The sequence below is a fragment of the Chenopodium quinoa genome, unplaced genomic scaffold (assembly GCF_001683475.1).
Source record: "Chenopodium quinoa cultivar QQ74 unplaced genomic scaffold, ASM168347v1, whole genome shotgun sequence".
Lineage (NCBI taxonomy): Eukaryota > Viridiplantae > Streptophyta > Magnoliopsida > Caryophyllales > Amaranthaceae > Chenopodium > Chenopodium quinoa.
The window spans coordinates 470,464-498,275 of record NW_018743369.1 but is presented as its reverse complement, the minus strand read 5'-3'; the positions used below and the strand labels follow the sequence as shown (position 1 = coordinate 498,275).

At 35.0% G+C, this 27,812-nt stretch overlaps 1 protein-coding gene across 1 annotated transcript in view; it reads left to right on the top strand.

Annotated features, from left to right (window-relative positions):
* Positions 1-24,235, top strand: part of LOC110738078 (cullin-associated NEDD8-dissociated protein 1-like) — a 28,510-nt gene extending 4,275 nt beyond the window's left edge. The window contains exons 5-28 of the mRNA XM_021918447.1: positions 1,434-1,599; positions 1,749-1,878; positions 3,853-3,967; positions 4,610-4,767; positions 4,866-4,989; positions 5,093-5,143; positions 5,225-5,307; positions 6,086-6,170; positions 6,286-6,387; positions 6,471-6,569; positions 7,366-7,476; positions 7,586-7,810; positions 10,408-10,500; positions 10,641-10,762; positions 10,850-11,017; positions 11,099-11,339; positions 15,823-16,071; positions 16,137-16,313; positions 16,428-16,574; positions 17,659-17,775; positions 20,207-20,375; positions 21,266-21,343; positions 21,607-21,745; positions 23,560-24,235. Of these exons, the coding sequence (XP_021774139.1) occupies positions 1,434-1,599; positions 1,749-1,878; positions 3,853-3,967; positions 4,610-4,767; positions 4,866-4,989; positions 5,093-5,143; positions 5,225-5,307; positions 6,086-6,170; positions 6,286-6,387; positions 6,471-6,569; positions 7,366-7,476; positions 7,586-7,810; positions 10,408-10,500; positions 10,641-10,762; positions 10,850-11,017; positions 11,099-11,339; positions 15,823-16,071; positions 16,137-16,313; positions 16,428-16,574; positions 17,659-17,775; positions 20,207-20,375; positions 21,266-21,343; positions 21,607-21,745; positions 23,560-23,656 (3,246 nt within the window). The 3' untranslated portion in view covers positions 23,657-24,235. The remainder of the gene's footprint in view (positions 1-1,433; positions 1,600-1,748; positions 1,879-3,852; positions 3,968-4,609; positions 4,768-4,865; positions 4,990-5,092; positions 5,144-5,224; positions 5,308-6,085; positions 6,171-6,285; positions 6,388-6,470; positions 6,570-7,365; positions 7,477-7,585; positions 7,811-10,407; positions 10,501-10,640; positions 10,763-10,849; positions 11,018-11,098; positions 11,340-15,822; positions 16,072-16,136; positions 16,314-16,427; positions 16,575-17,658; positions 17,776-20,206; positions 20,376-21,265; positions 21,344-21,606; positions 21,746-23,559) is intronic.
* Positions 24,236-27,812: the final 3,577 nt, after the last annotated feature.

The following is a 27,812-nucleotide window of genomic DNA, read 5'->3' as shown; positions in this document are numbered from 1 at the left end:
ACTTTAGCTTTATCAATAACTATAGAGCCAACTGACTTAACATGGATAGCATCATTGATGACCATATCATCATAAAGCCATGTATCGCAATACAATCATCTTGTAATTTGTCTCCTTGATGACAAGTTTTAGTGTCAGCACTGATCCCTGAATTTATTGAAATGAGGTTCTTGTGGCTCACTTGAAGGTTGTCCTTTATAGTAAAGAATTTCGGTAGAGTGTTAATTTCCCCAATAAAGTATTCATTTATAAATGGATGGTGGATCTTAAAGAAAGAACCTTACAACTAACCATAAATCAAACACATTGTTGTGAATATACGAGCTATCAAAATAAATTGACAACTGCTTAGTTTCTGTAACAATCTATCAAAATAACTGCCTATTTAATCATCACTATCGTTTTTGTCCTATCTATTCAATTTTAGACAACCAATTTCACCGTCTTGTTTCTATTTTCATCTTTAACTAGCCAAACCTCACTTTCCTTTTTTATTTTTTTATTTAAATTTTTTAATATTTTTTATTATTATTTAAATTTATTTGTTTATAACAATATTCACCTACTCTCGACCAAACCCCACTATCTTGTTTTATTCACCTTCCTAAAACTTGTGTAAAAGGCAAATGAAGCTTTTATTAGGGGATGGAGGAAGTATTACGTTTCCTTGGTCATTGGTATATTAAATTGAGGAATCTAATGGTCCAAGCACATTCAATAATGGTGATCTGCTTCACTCTTTCTAATGGATGAGTTTCCATCACTCACCAAATCCTTAGTATGCTGCTATGCCTAATAACAATTATGGGGATTCTAAAAACTTAACTTATGAATTTATGTCTGCTAATCATACTTTATGAATAATGGAGTTTGACTTAAGAGAGAAAGTTAGAATCTATGCTCACAACCAACACCACTATGTTGGACTTCAAACTAAATGTAGGCCCCCAAAGTATTTAAGTAGGTAACAATGCAATCCATGCTCACAACCAACACCACTATGTTGGACTTCAAACTAAATGTAGGCCCCCAAAGTATTTAAGTAGGTAACAATGCAATCCTCCATAATCCTTTAACCCAGAAAATCTCAAATCTTGATGAGGTGGAAAGCATGACACTTTATAAGTTAATGGATAGTTGAAATTCGACCTTGGTTAGGCTCACCACTGTCAACTCATAGACGAATCTTTTGAATGATACATGAAGGTATGTGACTGTGGACCAGAAGCTTCTCAATGGAGAGTGTAAGGGTGATATCTTAGAGACCCTAGTCCTCAAATTCATGACTTTAATCTGCTAAATTTTACTTCTGCTGATTTTTTCACCTTTTTTTTTTGTTGATTAGAATTGATAATTTTTTACATTTATAATATTATTTGTTTTAATTTATGAACCTGGATGCTGTATCTTGATAACCTCTGTGTGTGATACAGGGATCAAGTACAGAGATCAAATGTGAGTGTCTTGATATCTTGTGTGATGTTCTTCATAGATATGGGAACCTTGTGGTTGCCTATCATGAGGAGCTGCTTCGTGCACTGCTCTCTCAGTTGAATTTTACTCAAGCCACAATTAGAAAGAAGACAATTTCTTGCATAGGTAATATATTCTAAACAATGATCTGATGTAGTATAATTTTTCCTTACAATTCCAGATCTCATGGTTTTCAAGTCTTGCCTTAGGATAAGGCTCCAAGAAACTTCTTTAAGGTCTCTAAACAATTTTCTTCTTATGTTTGCTTTGCTCAGCATCACTTGCATCAAGCTTGTCTGATGATTTATTGACGAAGGCTACAGTTGAAGTTGTTGGACTTTTGAAACGCAAGGCTACAAAGCCTGAAATGACGCGAACACACATTCAAATGGTTGGGGCTCTAAGGTCTGTATATGTCATATTGTAGCTAGTTATTTTTTTTTAATTTTATTTAATTTTTTTTTTATGTCTGACGTTGTTTTGTATTCCATGCTGGTGGTATCCCTTTGTATTTTCTCTAATGTTGCCCATTCCCCTAAACAAATCCAACAAATTGCTAGTTATGTGTTGTCCATTCAATTAGTGATCATATATTACATGTTTTGCAAAGCAATATATATTTGTAGGCAAGGGAATATTTCATCAGCTCTTTGATTAAGTATATGGATGTTAACTGTTATGTTACCTTGGTCAGCATTTTCTTGTTTTGAACCATGTTGTAGACAAAAATAATATAAATAAAAGAGAGGACATGAGTTATGGAAAATATGCTGCATTTTTATAAATCCCTGATTGATTAAAAGTGAAGAATGGTTCAAGGCTTTTGTTTTGGCATGTCATTTTTGAAATGGTAATGCATTGCATTGAAAATTGTGAAATGTTTTGTGATAAGGAAGAAGATCTATTGTTAATGCATTGCATTGAAAATTTTGAAAATGTTTCTTTTTCAAAATTTCCTTGTGATAATGAAGAAGATCTAGTGTTAATGCTTTTGGATGCTTTCTCTTGACCATGCTGATTTTAAGGGGACTTTTGGGATGGTGCAGCCCCTTAAGCGCGCACTTTTCTTTTCGTCCCTTGTTTATACAAAGAGATGAAATTTTCTCCCTTAAAACCGTTGTAGCTTGTCTTAAGATCCATAATTTTGCTTTCATTAAATTAGCCGTTTAGATTGGAAGAGAAGGGTAAGGAAAATTTTGCTGAATAGAGTGTGGAAGATTGTGCTATGGCAAATGGGTGGTCACTTGGAAATACTATAGTTAAAAAAAAAGATGGTATAATATTAGCAAAGCAATCATGAAATAACAAATTAAGCTAATTTTTGTAAAAACTCAATGAGCGTTTGGTATAGTAATTTTAGATGTAGGAAACAGATTCAAATAAGTGTTTCCATTTCTAGTTGTTTGGTATTAGTTAAAACACTTAAAAGTAACAAATACCGTTTCCGAAGGGTAACTAAATCCCCCAATTTGTTACCCTTGACAAACTAAACAAAATACAAAATACATTTCCTTAATCACAATTTTACTCAAATTGTTTCCATTCCATTAGGATTTAGGATACCAAATTTAGGATACCAAATATATAAAATATATAGTAATGATAACATTATCATTGCTCTTTCCCCTATTTATTTGAATTCTTTCCATTCCATTTACAGTGTTTATACCAAACACCCCGTCAAAGAAAGTGGTATAAAATAATAAAATTAGAGCAAAGACTGAAAAAACACTAACTAAACAAATAGAGTGATGCACCTTGGGAGTATTCATATCACTGTATTATATCTGTGTCTGGTAAAGGTATCTCTACTGGTTGAAGTTCCCATCCCTTGTGATAAATTTAAGAAAGCAGAATGAGATGTTTTGAGTCTGGACAGTGGATACTTGTGCAAGCTATAGGTCGAAAATCTATATATGTACGATTCATCCTCAAACTAACTTAAAGCACAATCACTCTTATTTAATCTTTTTTAAATTTGTTTTATTTATTTATTTTTTATCGGATGTAACCAGTGATGTAAAGTGAGGCTAGGAACAAAAAGCATCGTTAGGCTGGCAATTGACATCATAATTTTACCTTCGGTAAATTAAATTGCGTGAGACCATGGACTCTGCAATACCAGATTGGAAGCCTATTCTCTCCTTGGGGAAATCCCTAGTGTTCAAAGATAGCCTATGGACTTGTTAAGTTCTGTATAGAATTCTTGAGAAAACCATTTTCATGTAGTTTTTCTTGATATGGACCTATTACTTATTGTGATTTCCATGTGTTCTTTTTGTGTTGGTGAAATTATTTTATTATTTTTCCTGTCTTTTTTTTTTGGTGCTTTATTGTAAAGCTTCTCCATTTAATAGATTTTGACTTAATGTATTGTAGTCGTGCTGTTGGATATCGTTTTGGGCCTCATCTTCAGGATACTGTTCCTCTGTTGATCAATTATTGCAAAAGTGCATCTGAGAATGATGAAGAGCTTCGAGAGTACAGTTTGCAGGTACGATGTTATTTACTTTTTGCCAGGAATCACATGGGAATTATTATTTTATGTTCATTTTTTTGCCCTTTAAAGGCAGTAGAAAGCATATTTTCTAAAATGTGGGTTTTAGCTATTACAAGTTTCTGTTTTGTGGTTATTTTTGCTGGTAGTTATAATATACTTCATTTTCTTTACTTGCAACACAGCCTCGTGACACGCTCTATGAAGAGGAGATTAGATAATGTCAATGGACAAATTAAAACAATTATTTATACACATACTTCCTCCATTCATTGATTCATTATATGCAAGGAAAAACGTATTCATTTGGGATCTTATTATTAGGATTGTCTCAGTGAAACTATCATAATATATAACTATTATAATTATTATTTATGAATAATTAAAATTATTGGGAGTTAATTTTGCATTGGCAAGCGTGATTAATAAAACAGGTCAAGTAAATAGAACGGAGGAAGAAATACTTTAGCAATTCCCCCATTCCCAGTGTTAAAATTATTTTAATTAAGTCTTTGTTTACCTTCTCTTATCACTTCCTAAGAGGATGAGACTGTGTTGGAAGTAAAAATAAGAAAGTGATTGCTATTGGCTTTGCTGTTGTTTTTTTCAATATTTAACACTACATTTTTCATTTTGCAGGCTCTTGAGAGTTTTCTACTTAGATGTCCAAGGGATATTTCTGCTTATTGTGACGAAATTCTTCATCTTACTCTGGAATTTCTTAGTTATGATCCAAATTTCACTGATAACATGGAGGAAGATACTGATGACGAAAATAACGAGGAAGATGAAGATGAGTATGTATCTAATGGCTGATGTAGCACTCAAAATTTCATTCCTGATTGGGATGTCATCCTTAAACAATATTTTTTTTGTTGATGTTATCCCTTTGCAGTGAAAGTGCCAATGAATATACAGATGACGAGGACGCTAGCTGGAAAGTGAGAAGAGCTGCAGCAAAATGTCTAGCTGGACTCATTGTTTCTCGGCCTGAGCTGCTCTCAAACCTATATGAAGAGGTGATTACTTATAAGCAATTCGAGTTGCCAGAATAAGTTTGTTGCTTTATTTATATTGAAAAGGGCTTATAATTGATGAGTCTGTTGATTGTTCATTTTCTAGGCTTGTCCAAAGCTTATCGAAAGGTTTAAAGAAAGAGAAGAAAATGTTAAGGTAAAGTAGACTGGCTCTCTCCTACTTGCCTGCCATTTTCAGCGTTTCTCTTACTTGATAGTTTATTTTGTGCGGCTGCAGATGGATGTATTTAATACATTCATTGAGCTCTTGAGGCAGACTGGAAATGTTACCGGAGGGCAGATGGATACAGACGAGATGAGGTAGGAAACATTGTGCTGTTATTTTTGCTCCTTATTTATTTGAAAGTTGCAACATTTTAACTTGTGCTGGAAATTTAGATGTTTGTGGGCATTTTTCTTTTGATTGGAGATCCACAGTTGATTTGTTGAGAATTCTGGAATTATGAGTTTGTGATCTTTTACGTGAGATTATTTCATTTTAAGTAATGTTGTGAGTTATGACTGTCATGTACAACCAAATGGTTGACAATACGGGCTATTTAGTTAGTGTTGCTGTTAATTTGTTTTGACGGTTTGTTTCTTGTGCACAATTTTATTTTTGTACCATCTGAAATTCTGAAACTAGTGTCCAATTATTATTATTTTTTTACTGTTTTATTTGAGCACTGGTGAGTTCCAGTTTGGGCGTGATGGTTAAGCTTAAAATTTTCTATTTTGGGCTTTATGATTCCTCTAAGAGATGACTTATAACTAGTCCCTCGATTGTTGACTGTGAATTGTAGAAAAGAATGAGGGGATGATATCTGATTCTTTGATGCTTGTCTATATATTTAAGTTGCAGAATGTTAGGATGGATATAGTTGGCAATTACAGAATGGCTTGTAGACATGGAACCTCAATTTTAGTGTACCCTTAAGCCTATCCTTAGTAGGTCCCTTGGCTACTTGAACATATTTAATGATCCTTTTTCATATGTATGCAATTGGATGGGCTATTATGTAAATCCTTGATCACTACAGCAGTGGCACAGATCATTCGCATGTTTCAAACTGATGGTAGACTCTCATCATTTGTACAGTCCTAGGTGGTTACTAAAGCAAGAAGTTCCGAAAATTGTGAAATCTATAAATAGGCTGCTGCGTGAAAAGTCTATCAAAACTAAGGTGGGAATTCTTTTTCTACTCTTTGAAATTTATGCACTTCTAAGTTACATATATTTTTATCTTATCTTTTTATTTTTGTAATATGGTTTCTTGATGCTGTTCCTGTTTTTGGCAGGTTGGTGCCTTTTCTGTGCTTAAAGAACTTGTTGTTGTCTTGCCAGACTGCTTGGCCGACCAGATTGGATCTCTAATTTCAGGAATAGAGAAGGCCTTACTAGTAAGTGTCGTATTCATTTTATTCTAAGCTGGTCTTGTTTGTTCGTTCCAGGATTCTCATCTCTTCTGCACTAATGCTGTCAGGAAAACTCATCTACATCAAATTTGAAAATTGAGGCACTTGTATTTACGAGATTAGTTTTGGCTTCACATTCACCTCTTGTTTTTCATCCGCATATAAAGGTAATGTTTATTATTTTCAATGTTCATCTTATTCGATGTATATGTAATGATTGCTATATTTGGGTTTAGGATAGCTTTTCTCTATAATCATATCGTGGTTTTTTTTTTTTTTTTTTTTTTTTTATTTTAAAGTATTCATATTGAATGCTAATTTTGCATTTAGGAGACTGGTTAGAGTTTTCACTTTTCCTCCTTCCTTTAATGGGCTGTCCACAGTTAACTTGAAATGGCAGTCATTGACAGTAATGGAATAAGCAATTTTCTTCTATTACATGTGACTGTGGGTAATTCCTGTTGAAAGTTGTAATGTTTTCTTAGAAAAACAATAAAAAGAAGGATTTTCTGTAGTAACTGTAAATATAAAGATTAAAATCATAATATTACACTCTTACATTTATTAGTGCTGATAAGAATTTATTAAATAAATAGTCGTATGACGGTATGTTTTGTGAATCTCATGCGACATAATGGTTAAGAATATGCTACATAAAAATGCTTCTTAAGAGTAAATTTACTTAGGAGCAGGTTAGAACTCTTTGTAGCTGAATGAATAATTCTTTATTAACGGCATTGCGATAAATTAGTTCTTAAGAGTAAATTTACTTTGGAGCAGGTTAGAACTCTTATAGCTGAATGAATAATTCTTTATTAATGGCATTGCAATAAATTAGTTGTAGGACGAAAAGGAAGTTTTAATCCTTGAAAGGCGTATGATGAATTTATGACCTGGCCTTGGGCACCACTCCTGAGAAAAGGGTTGGCTAAACTTGTTTAGTTGATGATTATACTTGCACAGGCTCTTTCTGGTCCTGTACTATCTTCGGTTGGTGAGCGATACTACAAGGTCACTGCTGAGGCATTGAGAGTTTGCGGAGAACTTGTCCGAGTTTTGCGTCCAAGTATTGAGGTATGATTGTTGGTTTGGTTATGTATATCACAGCTAATTGATATCGTGACAAGTTGACAACCTACTGATGTATCAATACAACTTCATTCAAATGGCCCTGTTTGTGTAGGTTTCTGGCTTTGACTTTAAACCATTTGTTCATCCTATCTACAATGCTATCATGACACGCTTGACGAATCAAGATCAAGACCAGGAAGTTAAGGAGTGTGCTATCACTTGCATGGGACTTGTTATTTCAACATTTGGTGATAATCTTACTGCGGAATTACCAGCATGTCTTCCTGTTCTTGTTGATCGAATGGGAAATGAGATAACCAGGCTTACTGCAGTAAAGGTTAGTTTTTTTGTACTTTTAACTTCATATATGTTTATTTCCATCCTTTTTTTTGGCTGTTTTATTGATGCTGTACAAAAGAATAACTATAGGATGCCTATGAGCACAGATAGGGGTATAGTGTTTAAGGAAAGTAGTGGCTAGAAGTATAAGTAGTGGCCTGATTGAGAGAATAAACTTAGAATTCCTTGACAAGCAACATCCACCCAGTTCTCCTGCCAGAAACCCAGAGAAATCTCACCGGCAAAGTCTGTTATACCACCAATTTGTCAATTACATCTCTATTGCGAATTAGGGTCTCCAGTAATTAAAGCTTTCAATATGGGGTTGAAAGCAAGTAAAATCATGTAATTAATTGAGGGATTTTTCTTATTTAAGACTGGATGAGATTAGTTTGAGAAATTTTGGGAACTTTGTAAGTTTCAAAGCTTTTGAACTTTAAGTGCAGCACCTGGTGCCTTGAGGTGCCTTGACAGAGGCATGTGCCTCTCAGTGCCTTCTGTAATGCGCTGCACCTAGATAATGTTGCGCCTAAGTCAGCTTTTTTAAAACTAGGGAAGTGAATGTCGGTGTTTTATGCTCTTTTAACCAATGTTAAAAAAAAAAAGGAAGGCTAGGCTTTGCTCCTCTTTTTATGCTTTTTTATGGTGCAACTCTTGCTTGTTATTATTCTTAATTTTTTCTACTGTACAATTCTTTTGCGATTTATCTCTTTTTTCCTTTGCTTATTTGCGTTTTGGGGTTGGAGTGGATGAGTTTATTTTATAACTCTATTCTGTATAGTCTCAAAATCTCTACGAGGTGGGATGGTATCTTTTTGGTAGTAGCAGCTGCCATTGCGGAAACTTTCATTTATTAAATTGTGAGAAAGTATTTTTTATTGCCAGAAGGGGACCTACTTTTCTAGAAATAAAAAATGAATTATATTATGTTGAGAAGCTTTAGGATACTGCATTTAATGATTTTCAGGCAGAAACCATCCTTACAATGTGAAGCTTTGGCTGACATTCCCTTGGTGCTCTAATCATACATTCTTTTTATTCATTGTCGATGGTGTAGTAATAGAATAAGAGGTGTTTTAGAATTGTGTTTTGATATTCCATGCTCTTTCTTAGATTTGAGATTTGCATCTAATCAGGTCTTCAAACTTGATGGTTGACTGATGCTGATTAGGTTCTTAAGTCAGCTGCTATTTGGTATCTAATGGTTGAATGTGCTGGACAGTTAACCATGTTCAAGAATCTGATTTGTACTGAGTACTGTTTTGCCAAATTGTTTTAACTCAGCATTTTGGTGTAGTTGTAAGTTGATGACTAGTGAATTTTGGGAGTCCTAGTTATTTAATAGCTTTGCAATGGTTGACTGATGTCTTTAGTTATAATGAACAATTCTTCCCTCTTAAATAGCGAGTGGAGGATGGTGTATTGGTCTTTGATGATATCAAAAGGAATGGTGAAAGATACTTAATATGAGGACTGGCAGAGGTTGCCTAGAGGAACATAGGCTTCTGTTCCACAATTCAATTCAAGTTATGCAATGCTATTATATTTCTATGGTTTAGGTTTCTTTTATCCCCACATCCTATTTGCTGATGGGGATGGAGACCATGATGTGATTGGTTGTCAAACTTTTAGAAGAAATAAAAAAAAACCGTTCCACTATTCCAACGCTTATCTGTAACTGTTGACAACTTGACATGACAACTATGCAATGCACAACTATTCGTTCAACATTTTAAGCTAGCTACTTTTGAACAAGACTAATATAAGAGGGGGTTTGGATTTGTTTGGTTCTTTGATGGTTCATGCAGCTTAGAACTGGAAAGGTTACCCTATATACCCAATCACCGACCCAAAATTTAAACTCTACCAGAAATTACGACCCAAATTGACGCGATTGATGTTGATCCAACCCACCCGGACCGAAATCAATTTGTCTAATAATGATTTACTTTAATCATTAGCAATAGATTGTAGAACTGAATTTAATTCAATTACTGAATTTGATTTAATCAGAATTGAATTAAATTTGAAATCAATCTGGTGAGTCTTCACCCAAACATTACCCCACTTGAACAACCCGGTTTGCCACCAAAGTTTACAAGTATTTTAACCCCTGTTTTCTTTTATTTTTTATTTTTTATTTTTATATTTTTTTTAAATTTATTTATTTTTACATAATTGTTTTCTTATGGGGCGACATGCAATCTTGGTCATGTATCTTTGTGCTGAGGAACATTACTGGAAGCTTCACTGACATTATGTGATTGTGGTATATTTTTATGACTTGTGTCAAGGTTGCTGTCACTGTAGAATTCTATTCAGAGTAAAATGTCTAAGGTGTTACATATTTAAAGAGAGGATGTTTTATTCAGTTTTTCACTTCTATTTGACAAGATCGAATTGTTTTTTGCATGTCAACAGTATTGCTTGAATTTTATAGGATTGCCAACTAAGACACCTTCTTTCAAGTTCTTTAGATGCTACGTTTAATGTTTAGCATGAGCTCCATAGAAATAGAGCTCCTTTGCTTTATGCTTAGTTTGTTATACTTGTGTCAAATAGTACTTGTTAATTATGTGCTGATATTCCACACAGGCTTTTGCTGTCATTGCTGCTTCTCCACTTCGTATCGATCTGTCATGTGTCTTGGAGAATGTTATTGTTGAGTTAACGGCGTTTCTACGGAAGGTATAATGATCCTGCTAATTGTGCTTATCTTGAAGATCAATCTTTTTGGGTTCTCTCAATATTCTTATTGGGCATTTTCTAAAATTTATGTATGGCATTAAATTGTTTGCTGATACCTTGCTGTTATGATTTTGAAATAGGCCAATCGAGCGCTTAGACAGGCCACTCTGGGGACACTGAACTCTCTAATAGTTGCATATGGCGACAAAATAACTTCTTCAGCTTATGGAGTCATTATTGTTGAATTATCAACTCTCATTAGGTTTTTCTTTTACTAATATGTGGAGGTCTTATATATATGTTTTTTGTGGAGTTTAGTTTTTTTTTACATAGATGCAATTTTTACCAGTGATTCAGACTTGCATATGACTGCTCTTGCTCTGGAGCTGTGCTGCACTTTAATGACTGACAGAAGGTCAAACCCAAGTGTTGGCTTGACTGTGAGGGACAGAGTTCTTCCTCCTGCGTTGACATTAGTCAAGAGCTCTTTGCTCCAGGGGCAAGCACTCACGGTATTGTTTTGGTCAATGGATGCTACTTATTCTTAATTATCTTCCTGCTAGGCTGCTAGCTGAAAAAAGTTTCTTGAATGCTGCAGGCACTACAGAATTTTTTTTGCTGGCTTGGTGTATTCTGCATATACAAGTTTTGAGAATTTGCTAGATTCTCTGCTTTCATGTGCTAAACCATCTCCTCAGTCTGGTGGTGTCGCTAAACAAGCGATGTTTTCAATTGCTCAGTGTGTTGCTGTTCTTTGCCTTGCTGCGGGTGATGACAGATGCTCGTCTACAGTAGACATGCTGACAAATATTCTCAAGGGTGACAGTACAATCAATTCAGTAAGCTCTGATGCTGTTAGATATTTTTTTTTTTGGTATTGATTCTGAAATATAATGCATGTAACTTCTTTCTCTTGGTATCAAGTTCTTGTGAAATTTAAATGGCAATGTTAATCGAAACTAGGACAGGTATAAGTGCATGCTTACGACTTATGAGTGGTTGAAATGTTTTACATGTTGGCACGTTGCATTGATCACTATGGGTTCTTGACTATGTTACATCTCATCTATCAAATTTCTAGTCCGCTTATGATTGTTGGGATTGGTCATTCCTTTTGTTTATAGATATTTGCTTAGCATATGAGAACTTTGCATTGCGAAAATGAAGATAATCTTAGAGCTCCTAAACATGTCGAATGGGGGTATTGAACAATTGACCATTTTTCAGGCGATGATGTGCCAACAACAAAGCTTGAGTTTCAAAATATTTTGGGGTTGGCTAAAATGAATAAGTCATAAGGAATGTCCATGAAAAGTGAAACAAGAGAAGAGAGATTAAAACAAGTGAGAAAGTGTGGAACAAAATATAGAAAAGTGGAAGCAAAAAAAACGGGGGTGGTTGAAAATGGAAGTCTTAAAAAAAGGATATACCAAGTAATTTAAGTTTGTTTAAGTTTTCTAATTATTTTATTTTATTTATTTATTTTATTTATAATTGAGAAAGATTGTGAATAAAATATGCTTAAGGGTGAAAAATTTGCAAAATACAATGAGTTTAAAAAGGAATGAAAAAAGGAAATAAATAATAGAAAGAATGTGCATACATAAAGTCATGTGATCTGCATTCATTTTCGTCTTCAATGGCAATGCCATATTATTCTTAATCTTTACACTTTGTTACTCTCTTTTCTTCACAATTCCAACAATTTGTCACTTGTTATACCTCTTATCTGGCGCATAACTTGATCCATCCAACATGGCCAAATCATGTTAGGAAAATCCCCTTAATTTTGTCTCGAATAGGTGTAACTTGCCCATATTAAGAATGTGAATATTTTCAAGATAACGGGTAGCGTTCCATACTATATGAAAGTGCAGTCTTAATGTCCCTTCATTATGTTTGGATCACATAGAAGCCACCTAGAAACAAAGATCACATAGAAACCTTAGATACCTAGTAGTGCTCTTCCACATCAACCAGCCTACCTTGACTCTATGAGCAACGTCTTCATTGGATTCCTATTCTATTGGATTAGTTTTTAAAAAGTGTGCCTAGGTAATCTCCATTGTCAGGTGCCGCCCATAATGAAAGGCGTATGCCTTTGCCTAGGCACTAGGCGTTGTGTCTCTATCCTTTTTGTTTTGTGGCGCAAGATTCCCCGAGTGCTTTTTGTTAATACCGTGAGGGAAAGAATAATTTTATTTAATTACTCAGGCTTTAAGACCCCATTTTGAGATAAAACCTTAAATTGCATGAAATGGCTTCAAATAATTCTAAATTACAATTCTCTAATCTAGACTAAACCCTAATTTAGAAAATAGGTTACCATTCAAATACCTAGACTGTTTTCAGTGAGTTTTTCTTGTAGGATTGCCATTTGTTTTTTACGCTCTTTGCTTTCAGTTTAGGAGTGCCATTTGGTTTTTCTGCCCTTTGCTTTCAGTTTAGGATTGCCGTTTGGTTTTTCTGCTCTTTGCTTTCAGTTTTTATTGATGTCTAGTCTTCTTTGGTTTTCTGATTTTATCTTTCTTATTTTAAGTAGTGACCTACTTGTAGAAGCCCACCATTCCCTTTATGGAACTTTTATTTTTGTCTTATTTTGGTATTCAATATTTTACACGGCAACCTTTTTAAGAAAAAAATATTTATAATTTTCCATTTGTATAGATTTGCATTCTTTTTTAATCACAATGTAGGATGAAGTTATTTATAATATATATATATATATATATATATATATATATATATATATATTTAAATTTCCTTTTTGTTTTAAACTTTATCATTACTATGATCTCTTTACGGGTAATGAATTTTAATTCCGCCAAAATAAAAAAAAAAGAAATAAGAAAAAAATTAGGAAAATTGGCTTAAACTAATCCACCCTATTAGTGGTGGGTGCAAAATAATATGACCTCAGTTGTTTGGTTTCAACGGTACCACCTTTTGTAATATATTTGCAAAATGGTACACTAGTTATCGAAGAAGGTATCTCAAGGAATATTTCGTCCACCTATATTATTATATTTATTTTATACCATTAATTATTAATTTTTTTCCAAAATACATAATTTTTACATTTTATTTACATTAACACACTATTTTGACATGACACATAATTTAACAAAGATATTAGACTAGATAAACAGATAAAATCAATCAACATAAATTTTATTACCAATAAGAAAGTGTTATGTTAAAAAAATGAAGAAGAAAGTGTTAAGTTGCTACGATTAAAACTTGTAGCATAATTTGTCCGCTTATATAGTCTAATCATTTTTTCAAATAGTTTAGCATGCCAAAAGGTGTGTTGTAAGTATGAAAGACAAAAGAAATATTTGTTAATTTTGGTTTTTAATAAATTTTTTGAAACTAATAATTATATCAATATAATATGCATTCAGGTACCCTATTTACTTTTGTTTGATAGTAAATAGTCTAATAGAGCATCATTAATTTGGGTAGGATAAAATTATTAACATAAAATGTATTTTGAAAACAAATACTTTAATATTAAAAAAAATAATAAAAATTATATAATAATAATGAATATGAAAAGAATATTTCTTAAAATGTTTTCTTTGGTGGCTGGCGTACCATTTTGAACATATAGTACAAAATGTTATACGGTTGACAAATAGTTGAGGTTGTAATGTTGTATTATTTTGCACAAACCATTAATAGTTGTATTATTTTAAGCCGATTTTCTAAAACATTAAAATCTAAGTTGCATCTTGTAATGAAAAGCTCACATACCTTTGTGTTGTGCCTTGCGCTTAGGCTTCAAGGATCCTTATCTAGGTGCCGGACAGTTTCACTTTTTTCATCAAATGAAAAATATATCTTGGGTTTAATTAGAGCCAATCTTTGATTTCATTATGCCTTGTTTCATTGTTTTGAACATGTACAAGTAAGATCCTTTTTATTTTGACTTTCAGCAGATCTTCCACTTTACTCCACTTTGGATATTTTATTTTCAATTTTTTTGCTATCAATCATCTTTTAGAATCTTCTTTCCCCTCCCGAGTACAATTGCACTATGCAATATGAATATTGTAAAAAGACAAAGTTGGTCTGTATGATTAAGAATGTTATAAAAGTTACCTAGCGTTTTTAGTTTATTGCAATATTGCTATCAAATTAGCTGAACTAGATTGTTACGGCCCAGAAAAGAGGGTTTCCCCCCCCCCCCCAGCTGCCACATAATGTGCTTGATGACTGATATTTGGACTCAGATTTTACCCCACCAATATTTCTGTTGACTTTACTCATGTTCTGACTTCGAATATGGGTCTCTTGCCTGAGAGAAAATGGACGTGGCCAGTTTCATGTACTGATGTAATAAAATCATCACATCATATCTAGAGTTTCAAATATGCTAAGGCTATAGGTAGCCATTGAGAGGAAAACCTTAATATGCTATCTTGTCATGATAGTTACTGTTGGCCACTGTGCTCACCTAGTCCTGGGTAAAGATGCTCAAAATAAAATTTTTGAATTTGAATATCAACTTATTTACCAGCTATACTTAATAGAACTCCTATTTTTCCCCCCTCCGTTTTTTTTAAGTGCCCCATTGGTGATTTTGGCACTATTCATGAAACATAATTTGACCAATGTTTATGAATTATACATAAGAAAAAATAGTCTTGTGGGTACTTGTTGGAATCGTCTCAATGAGTAGATTATTAATATTCAATTGTTATAATTTATGGTTAATGATTATTAAAGATATTATTAGCCAAAGTTTTGCATTGGCATGCGTGATATGTCACTATGGGGCACTTAAAAAAAACGGAGGGAGTACTAATTATACAGTCAATTTTTTTTTTGGGTGTTTAGAGAGGGGCGGGGGTGAGAATCGATCCCAGGACCTCCTATCAGGAGGGAAGCTCTAACCACTTAAGCTATCCCTCACTCTCACTAATTATACAGTCAATAGTTCTTATAGAATAACATTTTGTTTACATCTGTGTTCTCTGAGTCCAGTTTAAAAATATGGACACTTAAAGTTGCCCTATTTACTGTTTTAGAATCTCAAGCCTGACTCTTGGATTCTTAGCTTACATCCATTTCGTAGTTCAAACATCTTTGCTTGATGACCCTAGTTGTTTTCGTGAACTACTGATAGCTTTTGTTTCTATTTGTGATGTTTATTCTGTGCCATATTGTTTACTGTTGAGTGTTGACTGAGAATAGGTTGCTTATTTAGGTCTTATATATTTGTTTTTTATTAACTAAGATGCCGAAACTTTTCTCTGTGTTGATTTGTCTAATGGGTTTATTTATTCTTTTTCAACAATCTCCATTTACAAATTCCAGGCAAAGCAACACCTAGCCTTGCTCTGTTTGGGAGAGATAGGAAGAAGGAAAGACCTGAGCGCACATGCTCATATTGAGAATATTGTTATCGATTCTTTTCAATCCCCTTTTGAAGAGATTAAATCTGCAGCCTCCTATGCCCTTGGGAACATTGCTGTTGGAAATCTGTCCAAGTATTTGCCTTTTATTCTGGACCAGATTGATCATCAGCAAAAGAAGCAGTATCTGTTGCTGCATTCATTGAAAGAGGTATGTTCTTAAACTCGCCATTCTAAGGTTCTTCAGTTCTTCTAAAACTGTGTATGTTTGTGCAGGTTATTGTTAGACAATCAACAGATAAAGCTGAGTTTCAAGCCACTAGTGTTGATAAGATTCTAAACCTGTTGTTTAATCATTGTGAAAGTGAGGAGGAGGGAGTACGCAATGTGGTCGCTGAATGCCTTGGTAAAATTGCTCTCATTGAGCCCAATAAACTTGTCCCTGCACTAAAGGTGTCCATGATATAATCTTACCTTTTTTTTTTTTTTGGCAATGATTTTTAATAACTTAATTTGCTTGGGTTTTTGTAGTTTTACTAAATTGTTCCTGTTTTTGTGATTGCATAGATGCGAATTACAAGTCCTGCTGGATTCACTAGGGCCACTGCCATCATTGCCATTAAGTATTCTCTGGTGGAAAGGCCTGAAAAAATAGACGAGATACTGCATCCTGAAATCTCTTCATTTCTGTTGCTAATTAAGGATCAAGATTGGGTAATTCTGTTACACTTTTTGTTCCTCATTGATGTATCTATGGATACAAAGAGTTTCGTAGAGTGCATAAGCATATTGTTCTCTGCTTGATTATTGATTTTAAATTTGTTTTTAGTCTTGAAATTATTGGTAATTTTAAAATATCATAATCATGTGGATCATATCGATTGTTTGGTTCTTGTATTTATCTGTACTTATTGGGACTAGACTGCTTTATCATGAATAGCCTAAGGTGTTTGACTAGGTGAAGGTTGGTCATTCACCTACCTAATTATTGAATTCAAGTCTTTGGTGCCATGTGATTTGTGAGTTGTTTGTCAGATGCAAAGAATTGAACTGTCATTACATAAGATGAGGCTCACACTGTAACAACATAAGAGGATATAGTATGTAATTAATACATCTTCTCGGAGATATTGTAGTTTGGAGATTAATTTAAACGGTGAATGAACATTTTTAGTTTGTGTTGTTAACCCCTCCCCTGATTTCACATAATACCTTATTGGAGTAATTATTAAATGAAACTTTGTTTAATTTTGAAGGCATTAAGCCTTACCATCAGATGTTACATTTCACAACCTTTTTTCCTGAGTCTTGACATGCTCTGTGGTTGTCAAATGACTTTTTTTTAAGCCACGATATGCTAAATACAGTACGTTAAGTCATCAGCCAAGTGGATCCACCATTAGGCAAAATTTTGTAAGGCAGTGCCTTTCATGATAAAATATGTGAAGATAGATGACTGATATTGTTTCTCATTACTAAGTGGTCATTGCAGCATTAGAATTCATGAAAATTGAATGTTGTTTTATCGTATCAACCTTTCTTACCTACTTTAGGCTTGTTCTCTAAATATTCATTGATTTATGGACTTAAGGCTATATGATTGACAGAACAAGTATTAGGATTTAGCTCATTGCTGCTCTGCAATGACTAACTTGCCTCTCAGCGCACTGTCAGATCTACTGTTTCTTAGAGTCATAAAACATCCTTTTGCTTTTGCATTTAGATTGTGTTTCTGAGATCTGGTTGTTCTGTTGTTAAATATATTTTTTGTTTTTTTTTTTCTCTTTCTTTAATGCAGCATGTTAGACGTGCAGCTGTTTTGGCTTTAAGTACAGCTGCCCATAATAAGCCAAATCTCATCAAAGGGCTTTTGCCGGAAATGCTGCCTCTTCTATATGATCAGACTGTGGTTAAGGTAATACAAATTTCTGATATATTACACGGAATGTATGTTCAGCTTCCCGCCTAGCTCCATTTATATGATTTGGTATATGCTTCCCCCATTTAAATTTAGATAAAACACTTTATTTTCACACTTGTTTATGCATATATTCAACCAATAATAGCTTTAATGATTAATAAATAAAATTTATAAACAATGATATGTGAAAAGTATATAAAGACTAATCTAACAAGACTCACGTGACTTTTTTTATCCAAACAAAAAAATTCCAAAAACATGGATTGTATATGTCATTAGTGTGACTTTAAAAGTGTTGCACCCATAAAAACGGAGAAATTTTTGTACTTCTTTTGTATAATGTTTTTATATGATGGCGAGAAGAAATTCCTCAACAGGAAGTGATCTATTCTTAGTATAATCTTAAAATATGTGTTGCTTTAGATACAAGTGATTATTAGCAGTGGTATCTTTTTAAACAGTGTTGACATGTGTATTACAGATTGTGAATATGAATTTAATGTCATAGCTAATCAATCTATTAATCCCGTTCTCCTAACTAATCTAAAGGAATGTGATGGGCTTCTTATGCCTCAAGTCATCTTCAGCCAATAATCTTCCGATTACAGTGAATAGGAATTGGTGTAGTAAATCGGAGCATCGTTACCAGTTTCACGCCTACCCCTCACGAATCTTGATTGGGTTTGCCGTTCGCACGAACTAATTCGTGGTTCGTTGACGTCCCGATTTGGTGTAGTTCGTGAACCAAAATGCCAGTACCATCATCGTGAATCTGCAACCCTAGTTTTAGCAATTGAAGGTTAAGGGTGGCACATTAGTTATTGGAAAAGGCGTAAATGCACACTCTAACTTGTAGATCTGATCCTATATCTTTCCGGAGATCAGATTGATAAGAAAATAAATTACATAAAACCCAGAATGTCGATAAGACTCATAGTATGGTGTGTTTGGTGGTTAGGGGTGGCTTTTCGATGGGCGAGGGGTTGAGTTTTGGATGGTGGTGGTGGTGGGGTTTTGGTTCTAGCATGGTGGTGCTGGTGGTTTTGGTCTAGGGTGGTGGTTGGTGTTGTGGTGTTGTTGATAGGAGTGTAGGAGTCTTGAGGAAGGGAATAGGAAAACCTTTTTTTGGGGGGGGGGGAATCAAAGTAGAAGACTGGGAAATAAAGATGGTAAAAAGAACTATTAAAATGTCCTAACAAACAAGCAAGCAAGTTATCCATTTTGATTCCCTCACCCTTTGTTAAACACCCCAAGCCAATCTCCTCCCTAGCCTATACCAGTTCACTGGAAGGCATAAAGAAAAGGTAGATGGTGGACCAATTAGCAAATGTTGAAGTAGGACTTTTGGACGAGTTTTACAAGGTTCGCGGTACATTGGCCCGAACCGCGACCTGGTTCGTACGTACCGGAATGGGGTACAAACGTGACTCAGGTTGCTGGAGGTTGCGTTGGGTCGCCGGATTCCGCGAACCTGTGTATGATCGGTCGTTTTGATTTCTTTTTCTTTTAGTCTCTTTCTCCTCTCACGTGCAGCAGCAGTGTTGTGTTTTTTTTTTGTCTATTTTTTTGTAGTATGGCGGCTAGGTTTGTTATTGTTGAATGGGCTTTGAGCCTTTGACATACACCAATAATTAGGCCTATTCTATTAACCCATATTTTGTTATTCTCATTTCTATTGAATGGCATGCCCCTACAGAAAAACTGTACTAGATATTTATCTTAATGAGTATTTTCAACCTTCATTGGCTAAAAAAAAAAATACTTCAAAAAATAATATTAATTATCTATTTCGTACACAATCGTTTCGGATTCACAAAGAGTAACGTTTCACGTATCCGTTTACGTACCACATTTCGAATCAACCCCGTACAATGTACTACGTAACTTTTTTCAGGACCTCCGAAAATGTCACAATATCAAGATCCATCTATAATACAGTGAAGGGAGAGGTACTATTTTACCTCATCACCGACTCGTTAAATCATATGGTTATCCCTTGTGCCCTAAAGCCCTATATATGTGCATAATTTTTTGATTCAATATTTTCTTTTCCCAACTAAATGTATATCTTTTTTGAGCTGATGTTTTTCCCCTGATTTTTCTTTAAAACCATTAAAAAATAAGCATTCTGTTTTAAAAAAAAAATGCATATCATGTATGTAGTTAAAAAATAAGCTGCACATTTAGTTAAAAAGTATGCACATGTATGAATAAGATGGACCTGAATTCCTTTTCATTTTGAGTGTCATCTGGTTCTTCTCATATAATGACATATTATTAACCTCCTGCTTTATTTCTGAAAGAAGTGCTTTTTTCTTGAATATTTGCCTAGGGATTAGTTTGTAAAATTAGTTATAGACCTATGGCACAATTTAATGTTCAGTTTTTCTTGTTATGGCATTGATTCTTTTATTCTGTGTTGCAGCAAGAGTTGATTAGAACAGTTGATTTGGGTCCATTTAAGCATGTTGTAGATGATGGTCTTGAACTAAGAAAAGCAGCTTTTGAATGTGTTGACACTTTGTTGGACCATTGCCTCGATCAAGTCAATCCAGCTTCCTTTATTATCCCCCATCTAAAATCTGGTCTGGATGGTAAGTAGCTACAATTCATGCTTGCAATCTATGTTACTCGGACACGGCATTTTGCCGTCATACCCGGATCCGGGTATGAAATCCGTTCCAGACACGTCACTTGGCTCTCGGGTACGTTATTGTCATCTTGAAATGATTTTCATGAAAAATATCCATAGAAAAAACCTATAATTTAGGCTCCTGTATACTTTTCCGGCGAGGCTGTATGGCTTCTCCATGGAAGTCGAGCAGGTTTTCTCAGACTTTTGGCCATATAAAAAGAATATATATATATAATTAAAGGAGTAGGTTGGATACAGGGTATTATTTTTACTTTGATCTCTTGACCTGACCCCACCACTTCTTTAACCATACAAATTAACAAATTGTTTCTCACAATCTACCCCACATTCCTACATGACCCATCCCTTTTCCCTTTTCCCATTTTTTATTTATTTATTTATTTTTTTTTATTTTTTTTTTTACTGTCTTTTCATTACTGCTCACATACTATATTATTTCTACTAGCTACTCCGTTCTACTCTACAATCTACACACGGTAAAAGATTTTTAATTTTGTTTTTATTATTAATATGGGCATATTAATTATCCAATTTTTTCTGAAAAATTTATTGCCGTATGCTCGTATCGTACCCGAGTCCAAAGTTAAGACGGTGTCCTCGTGTCCTAAATTTTTGAAATTGACGTATCGAACACTCAGATCCATACCAAATCGGATACCCGTACCCGTGTCAATGTTACATAGGTTGCAATTTTCTGCTCAAGGCAATAGACAATCTGCTATAACACTTAATGTGGTGTTAATCCCTCCTATATCTATCTTGTAAAGTTAAGAAACCATATTCTAATTTATATGACCTTTACTGAAAAATTTATCCTGCTTTTGCCAGATCATTATGATGTTAAAATGCCGTGCCACCTTATCCTTTCTAAACTCGCAGACAAGTGTCCATCTGCTGTATTGGCAGGTTAGTGTTCGCAGATATTAGATGGAAAATGCATCACCCATTATCACTTAGTTATTTGCATGGGATTCGAATTTGAAAAATGTTTCAGCCTTTTCACTTCACAAGCTTTTTTTAATATGAATGATGCTAGATTCATATTATTTTTCATGCAAGCTTTTTCATCCTATTGCAATCGATATGGGACACAAAATTTAGTAAATCTCTGATTATTTGTGCTACAATGCTTATGATGGTTTGCTTTGTTCCAAATTTCAAATTGCCAGTCTTGGATTCGTTGGTGGACCCTCTTCAGAAGACTATTAATTTTAAGCCAAAGCAAGATGCTGTGAAGCAAGAGATAGATCGTAATGAGGACATGATAAGGAGTGCTCTTAGAGCAATTGCATCTTTGAATCGCATTAGGTACGTAACTGCTCAATACTTTTATTTTTCAGGTTAGATTTTTATGATTGGAAGTATTTTTGTTTGTAGTTCTGTTTTGCAAATATTTATCATCTTAACGAGCCATTGTTTGGTATATAGAGTAGGTACACAGTTTCTGGCTCACATCACATATCTGGGTACTGGAGATCTTCTATTAAATGTTTTTCTTTGCAGTATGTAAATACCAAATTTGACTCATGATATCGCATTTCTGGAATTACTAGTGCACAATATTTCTGATACTTATAGTTTTTGACTGGTTAATCATGTTTTTGGTGGTACTAAGTTTTTCATGCTTTGCTTACCTGATTCTTGAAATATGTTTGAAGGTCTTTTGTAGTTTTACAATTATCTAGAGTCCAGCAAGAAAAAGTGTAATTGTTGGAAGCTTTTTACCCTGAATTCCCTTGCAACACCTTTTGTTTTTCATCTGCAAGTTTTTCTCCTTTCTCTCTCCTCATCACTTGGGCACTAATTTCATCTCACGTTTTCTCATCTATCACATGGGTCTTCTAAATTCTTGTGCATGTAATGTTTTAAGAACAGAAGTATATCTATATGGCATGTGTTTATCAGTCTCTCTGTATGAACAGAATTATCAATTTCTTGAGACCTTTCAGAACATACTATGGTGTTATGGCATTGGCATTTCTTTTTGTAATAGGGCCACAGAATTTTTTTAGACCTTTCAGAACATACTTGTAATTGTAATATATGCTGTACTCCTAATATCCAGGGCCCTATGCTTATTTCTGATTGCTTATATACATGTGTTGTCTTATCAGCTATACTTTGTTGTGAACTAGCATATTAAAGGTAATCATTACCAAATCATTCCAACTATTATTAAAAAACTTATGATGGGTTTCGAACACTAGACCTCAAGGAAACAAGATCTACTTCCTTACCATCTTAGCCAAGATGTCATCTACACATATAAATATAACTATAAATGACATGCATCAATTAAAAACGAAATATGAGATTAGCAGTTTGAAAAAAAAAAAAAAAAGGAATAAAATCAACATTTTACAAACAATAGTGTGTTAAAAATTATCTTTCTATACTCTATCAATTAGTAACATTATTTTTAACATTTATGCATAACATACATAATCGATCATAATATATTTCATTTTGTCAAAAAAGATGATAATATATTTCATAAAAAAACAATTTAATCAAATTGGTAACCCGGTGCAACTCCCGGGCCACACTAGTTTGAGTTAAATGTCAAGTATTCAGAAGACTTGATGACACAAGTGTGGCTGAGCTAATTACTTTCCTACCCTTCTCTAGATGTATAAACTTTTGATTCTACTATCTTTAACTTATTTTCTGCCTTATTCTTCGAGCTTTCTGACTGAGTTAGTGTGCAATTCAAATTAAACCCTCTCATGTCTTGTTCATTGCACACAAGTATATATACGGCTTAGGGTGCTTTAAGATGATTGGGGTCCTAGAAATTAGGCATAAGATGAGAGGAATAGACAGAGTGAGGCACATATTTAAATTTGAAACTGTACGAGTCATTTGGATCAAATACTCGAATTAGTAAAATTTAACCTAGTTTAAAAATTTAAAGGAGTCTTTTTGAATCTATTACATCAGAATTAGAAAGCTAGAGTGTTTGTGGGTTTTTCTTTTTTATTTTATTTATTAAGTTGATGCTTTTTTGGTTATAAAGGGCTTGAGGTGCATTTCTGTTTATGTGACACCTCAGCATAAATGTTGATTGCTTGAAAGCGTCTGCATGGCAAAAGTATATGATTGTAATTGCTCCTTTGTTGCAGTGGTGGTGATTGCAGCATTAGGTTCAAGAACCTCATGAATGAAATTTCGAAATCCCCTACACTATGGGAAAAATATCACTCCATCCGCAACGAGTGATGGCATGTGTAGCATTCTGGCCGCATACAACTGAGCTGCATGATAAGCACTCAACAGGATATTGCTTCAATGAACTTGCTGCTAGGCGCAAAAGAAGGGATGCAACTGGAAGCCCATATGATGTTTGGACTCGATGCGACATGAATTTCGAAGAGTTGTAGGAAGATACAAAACTAACGGCCTTTGAGTAGGAAATGTTTTGTACAGACAGGCATATTCCTTGACACTATTGATAGTTTGGTTCTGTAGGATTATTGTTTCCTTTATAATTTTTTAATAGCACCGGACGTCTATACATTTCTGCCTGAAGCAATATGCTGTTCATTTGCAGATAGAGCATTATTCAATCCTGGCCTGTGCTGGAGATTTTGCTTGAGTTGCAGTTTCTGCAGGTTCATGCTGAACATGCATATAATTTTTATCTATACTTTTTAAATGGCTACTTCCTGCTTAGGGTTATTGTCTTGTACGTCTATACCTTAATGTTCTTGAGATAATCATTAACCTTAAATCATATAGCTGTACATGTATTATGTTGTGCTTCCTTAAGAAATTGATTTTTAGTAAGGCTTGATAGTTAGATACGAGTATTTAATTTGCCAACTCCAAATGTTCAAATAATGTGATACGATAAGATTCATATAATATTTTCAGTAATAACGTACTACTTGTCTCTTTCTCTAGATTTCTAGAGCATCTCTCTCTACTTTCGTTCTTTCCTTCTTTTGCCTTTTGCCGCCCTCCCAACTACCCCTTTCTCCTTTTCGTCTAACCTCTCTTTCATACTTGTATTACCCTTCTCCTTACTACCTTACTTTTTCTTATCTCCTATGTCGGACTTGGGACTTCGCTAACCCAAACATAGACCCGTTTGCCTTCTCTAATCTATGACAGATAGGACTTGTACTACGTCCCACAACGAATGAAAAGTTCAAAGCGCATGCAGATGCAGGGCGTATGGTTGTGGGTAAGTTCAAAGATTGGAGGAACAAGGACTTTACTAGGGAGGAAATTCAAGCTTGGGTGTTCTCTAATTGGAGAGCTAGAGGACTTATGACAATAGAGAAAGTTAAGGACATCTTCCTCTTTAAATTCACAAATGCAGAGGATTGTAGAGCTTTGGCAAGGCATGGAGTCACTATCTATAAAGGAGCGCTACTAGTCCTGAAAATGTGTCTCAATAGTCATGCTTTATGCACAATGCCCTTTGATTCTACCTACATTTAGTTTCGAATTGAGGGTCTTCCACTCTACTACAACACCATCAAAATTGCAAGCAGAGCATTTGCAAGGATAGGGGAAGTGCTGTTCTATGATGAAGACTCGCTGAAGAACCCAGTTAGATGTGACATACGTGCTAGAGTCTGGGCGGACATTAGTAAACCTCTCATCCCAGGCTTCTATTTCGAATATGCAATTGGTAACTTCGAATGGGTAAACTTCAGATATGAAGGGGTATTCGTTTTCTGCAATGTGTGGCAGAATTGGCCATAAAGGCAATCATTGCAAATCTTTTCCAATAAACACAAGCAGATAAATAGAAGCGGTAATGATGCGAGTGTGCAATGGGGATGGGTGCTTCAAAATTAGTCAGTCCTACAAACCGTTGTTCACAAGGAAGCTAGTGGGTCTGAAAAGTGTGAAGTGACACCGAACAATGTGAAGTGACGATATTGTGACGGATCAAGTGACTCAGAAATCTAATTGGGACCCAAAATCATCGTTGGGATCGAACAAGGACGATGATGACAATAATGAAGATAATCCTCCCGATGATGACGATGACGATACGATGGGGGAAGCAGAAGATTTGAGCGAAGATAGTTTTGACTCGCCGGGTGGACGTGGAGGAGACAGGGATGAACCGTATAAAAACCTAGGTGTTGATGGTATAATAATAAGTTCTTCAAGATTCCCATAAATAGTATTAATGTCATACCAACTACTTAGGTTGACATTCCCCTATCTCATGGATTAATGTATTTATACACCCCAACCCCACATATCACTCCCTTTCTTCCGAACCTTTATAAAAAAACCCGAACAAAATCCACCTCCTTTCCAATGCACATGGAGTTTCTAAATTATCAATCTGAGCTGTTCGACATGGGTTTCCCTATAAGAGACATTAAGTCTCTCTTTTCGTCCTCCTCGGATGTGGAAAGCTGGGATAGGTTGGTGCTACCTACTCTTGATGATGCAAACCTTTCCAAGAATGGCGAACCGAATTTTTTCCTTTTGGATGTAAATGCAGCTGTGATGGTCTCCAATGATGGCATGCAAGGTGGTCCAACGAAAGGAGGTAAACGTTATACTGCTCCTACCTTTGATTTTTCGGATGATTTGGACTTTTCTTTCGATTCCTGGGATGAACTTAGTAGGATGATTGAACCTTTTCTAAAGCCTAAAAAACAACCAACCCAAAAAGTATCCCATTGTGATGCATTAATTTCTATTTCTCAACAACCTCCAAAATTTGCCTTTAAAAACCCAGCCAGTAACCCAAATTCTCTAGATTCCTTTGTCTCTACTAGATCCAGTTTGGATCACTCACCAAAAGTTGACTTAACAAACCAAATGGCCCGAATCAGCGAGTTAAACATTTCACCTAAGTCATTAGACTCAGAGAAGGAAGGCGATTTTCCTCCAAAGGCTGGATCGGCACCAATTGACAAGGGGAAGGCTGTAGTACGGAGTGGGCTGGACCATTTGGCCCATGGTGGGGGGATTGAACGTGCAAACTCGGTAAGGCCCAAACAGAGTATTTATTATAAGCCTAGGGGTTTCTGAATGAAAATCTGAAAAAAAGGGGAGGCTGCTTGTGGCCAAGTGGGGTGAAGCACCCATTCAAATCAATCTTGGACCTCAACCTAGACCCAAAAGAGGAAGTGCATGCAGAGCCCAACTTACAGAAAGCTAGGGGAAAGAATAGAAAGAAGACCAAGGTCTACAGAGGTGCTGCTGCAAGGAAGTTAGGGCTTTCTGATGATGATTTGCCTTCACTGCTGGTACCGGAAATGGAGAAGAAGTTGCTGCAGGGTTCAAACTTTACGAAGGATGGGATTGAACGTGAAGTGCCGATATTTTTCAAATGCTGATGTTCGTGCTCAAAGGGTGACGTGGCTACCCCGAAAAGCCACGAGAGGCCAAATGAGGCTTTAGAGCTGGAATTGTAGGGGTTTAAGTCTTTCAAACTTCCCTACAACTCCCTTTATTAGTAGTAGTACTAGTAGATTGTTTGTTGATTGTATTTTTATTCCAAAAACTAAGTGTCCTGCTGCTGTAACAATCCTAATTTTCTCTAGAATAGGATTAAGTATGTGCTCCGAGTTTGATGCCCAGGAGTCGGCTGGGGGCTGTTTGTAGGATGGACTAAGCTATTCTCTATGGAATGGCTTGGTAGGTGTCGTTTCTTTATTTCCTATATGTAACACCCTAGAAATTCCTTTCTTTTAAAATACCTATTTTTGCCCTGTTTAAAAATTTAAATAGGAATATCTAAGATATTACCGCCATCGTAAAAACGGCTAAGGCAATTATCAAAGACACACAACGGAAGACTATCCTTAAAACCATCCAAAACAAACCAACCCAAACGAAAGTAAAGTCAAACAAAAACAACCTACAACTTGGAACCATTGTAGGCCCTTAACAAAACCAAATGAAACGTGAAAACCTTTACATTAGTCTCACAAGCATAATAATAATATAATTAATGAAGCAATAAATCACATCATAGTCCTATGGAAACTAAGCATGATTCGCTCTTCACTCATGCCCATCATGAATATGCTTCATCACCTGAAAACCTCCTCTTTACTTGTCCCCACTACTCGCCATTAGAAAATGGGTCGTCGTAGGGCCAAAGTAAAGACAAGGCCAAAACACACAAACACACACAATCAGCAAAGGGAGTACATAAGCGTAAATAAACACACTAACATGCTTTCACCTATCAACACACCCTTACCTCAATGCACCTGTGAACAAGCACGCACTACATTCAACAAGACTCTTTAACTAGACACTAAATAATTTATTTAGCGTTGATTACGCATCGAACGGGTTTCCTCCTACTAACCTCCCCAAATAAATTGAGGTTAACTGACACGGGAGCTAACCGTGCCAGCGACAAAACCACTCAAAGGTGGCGGAA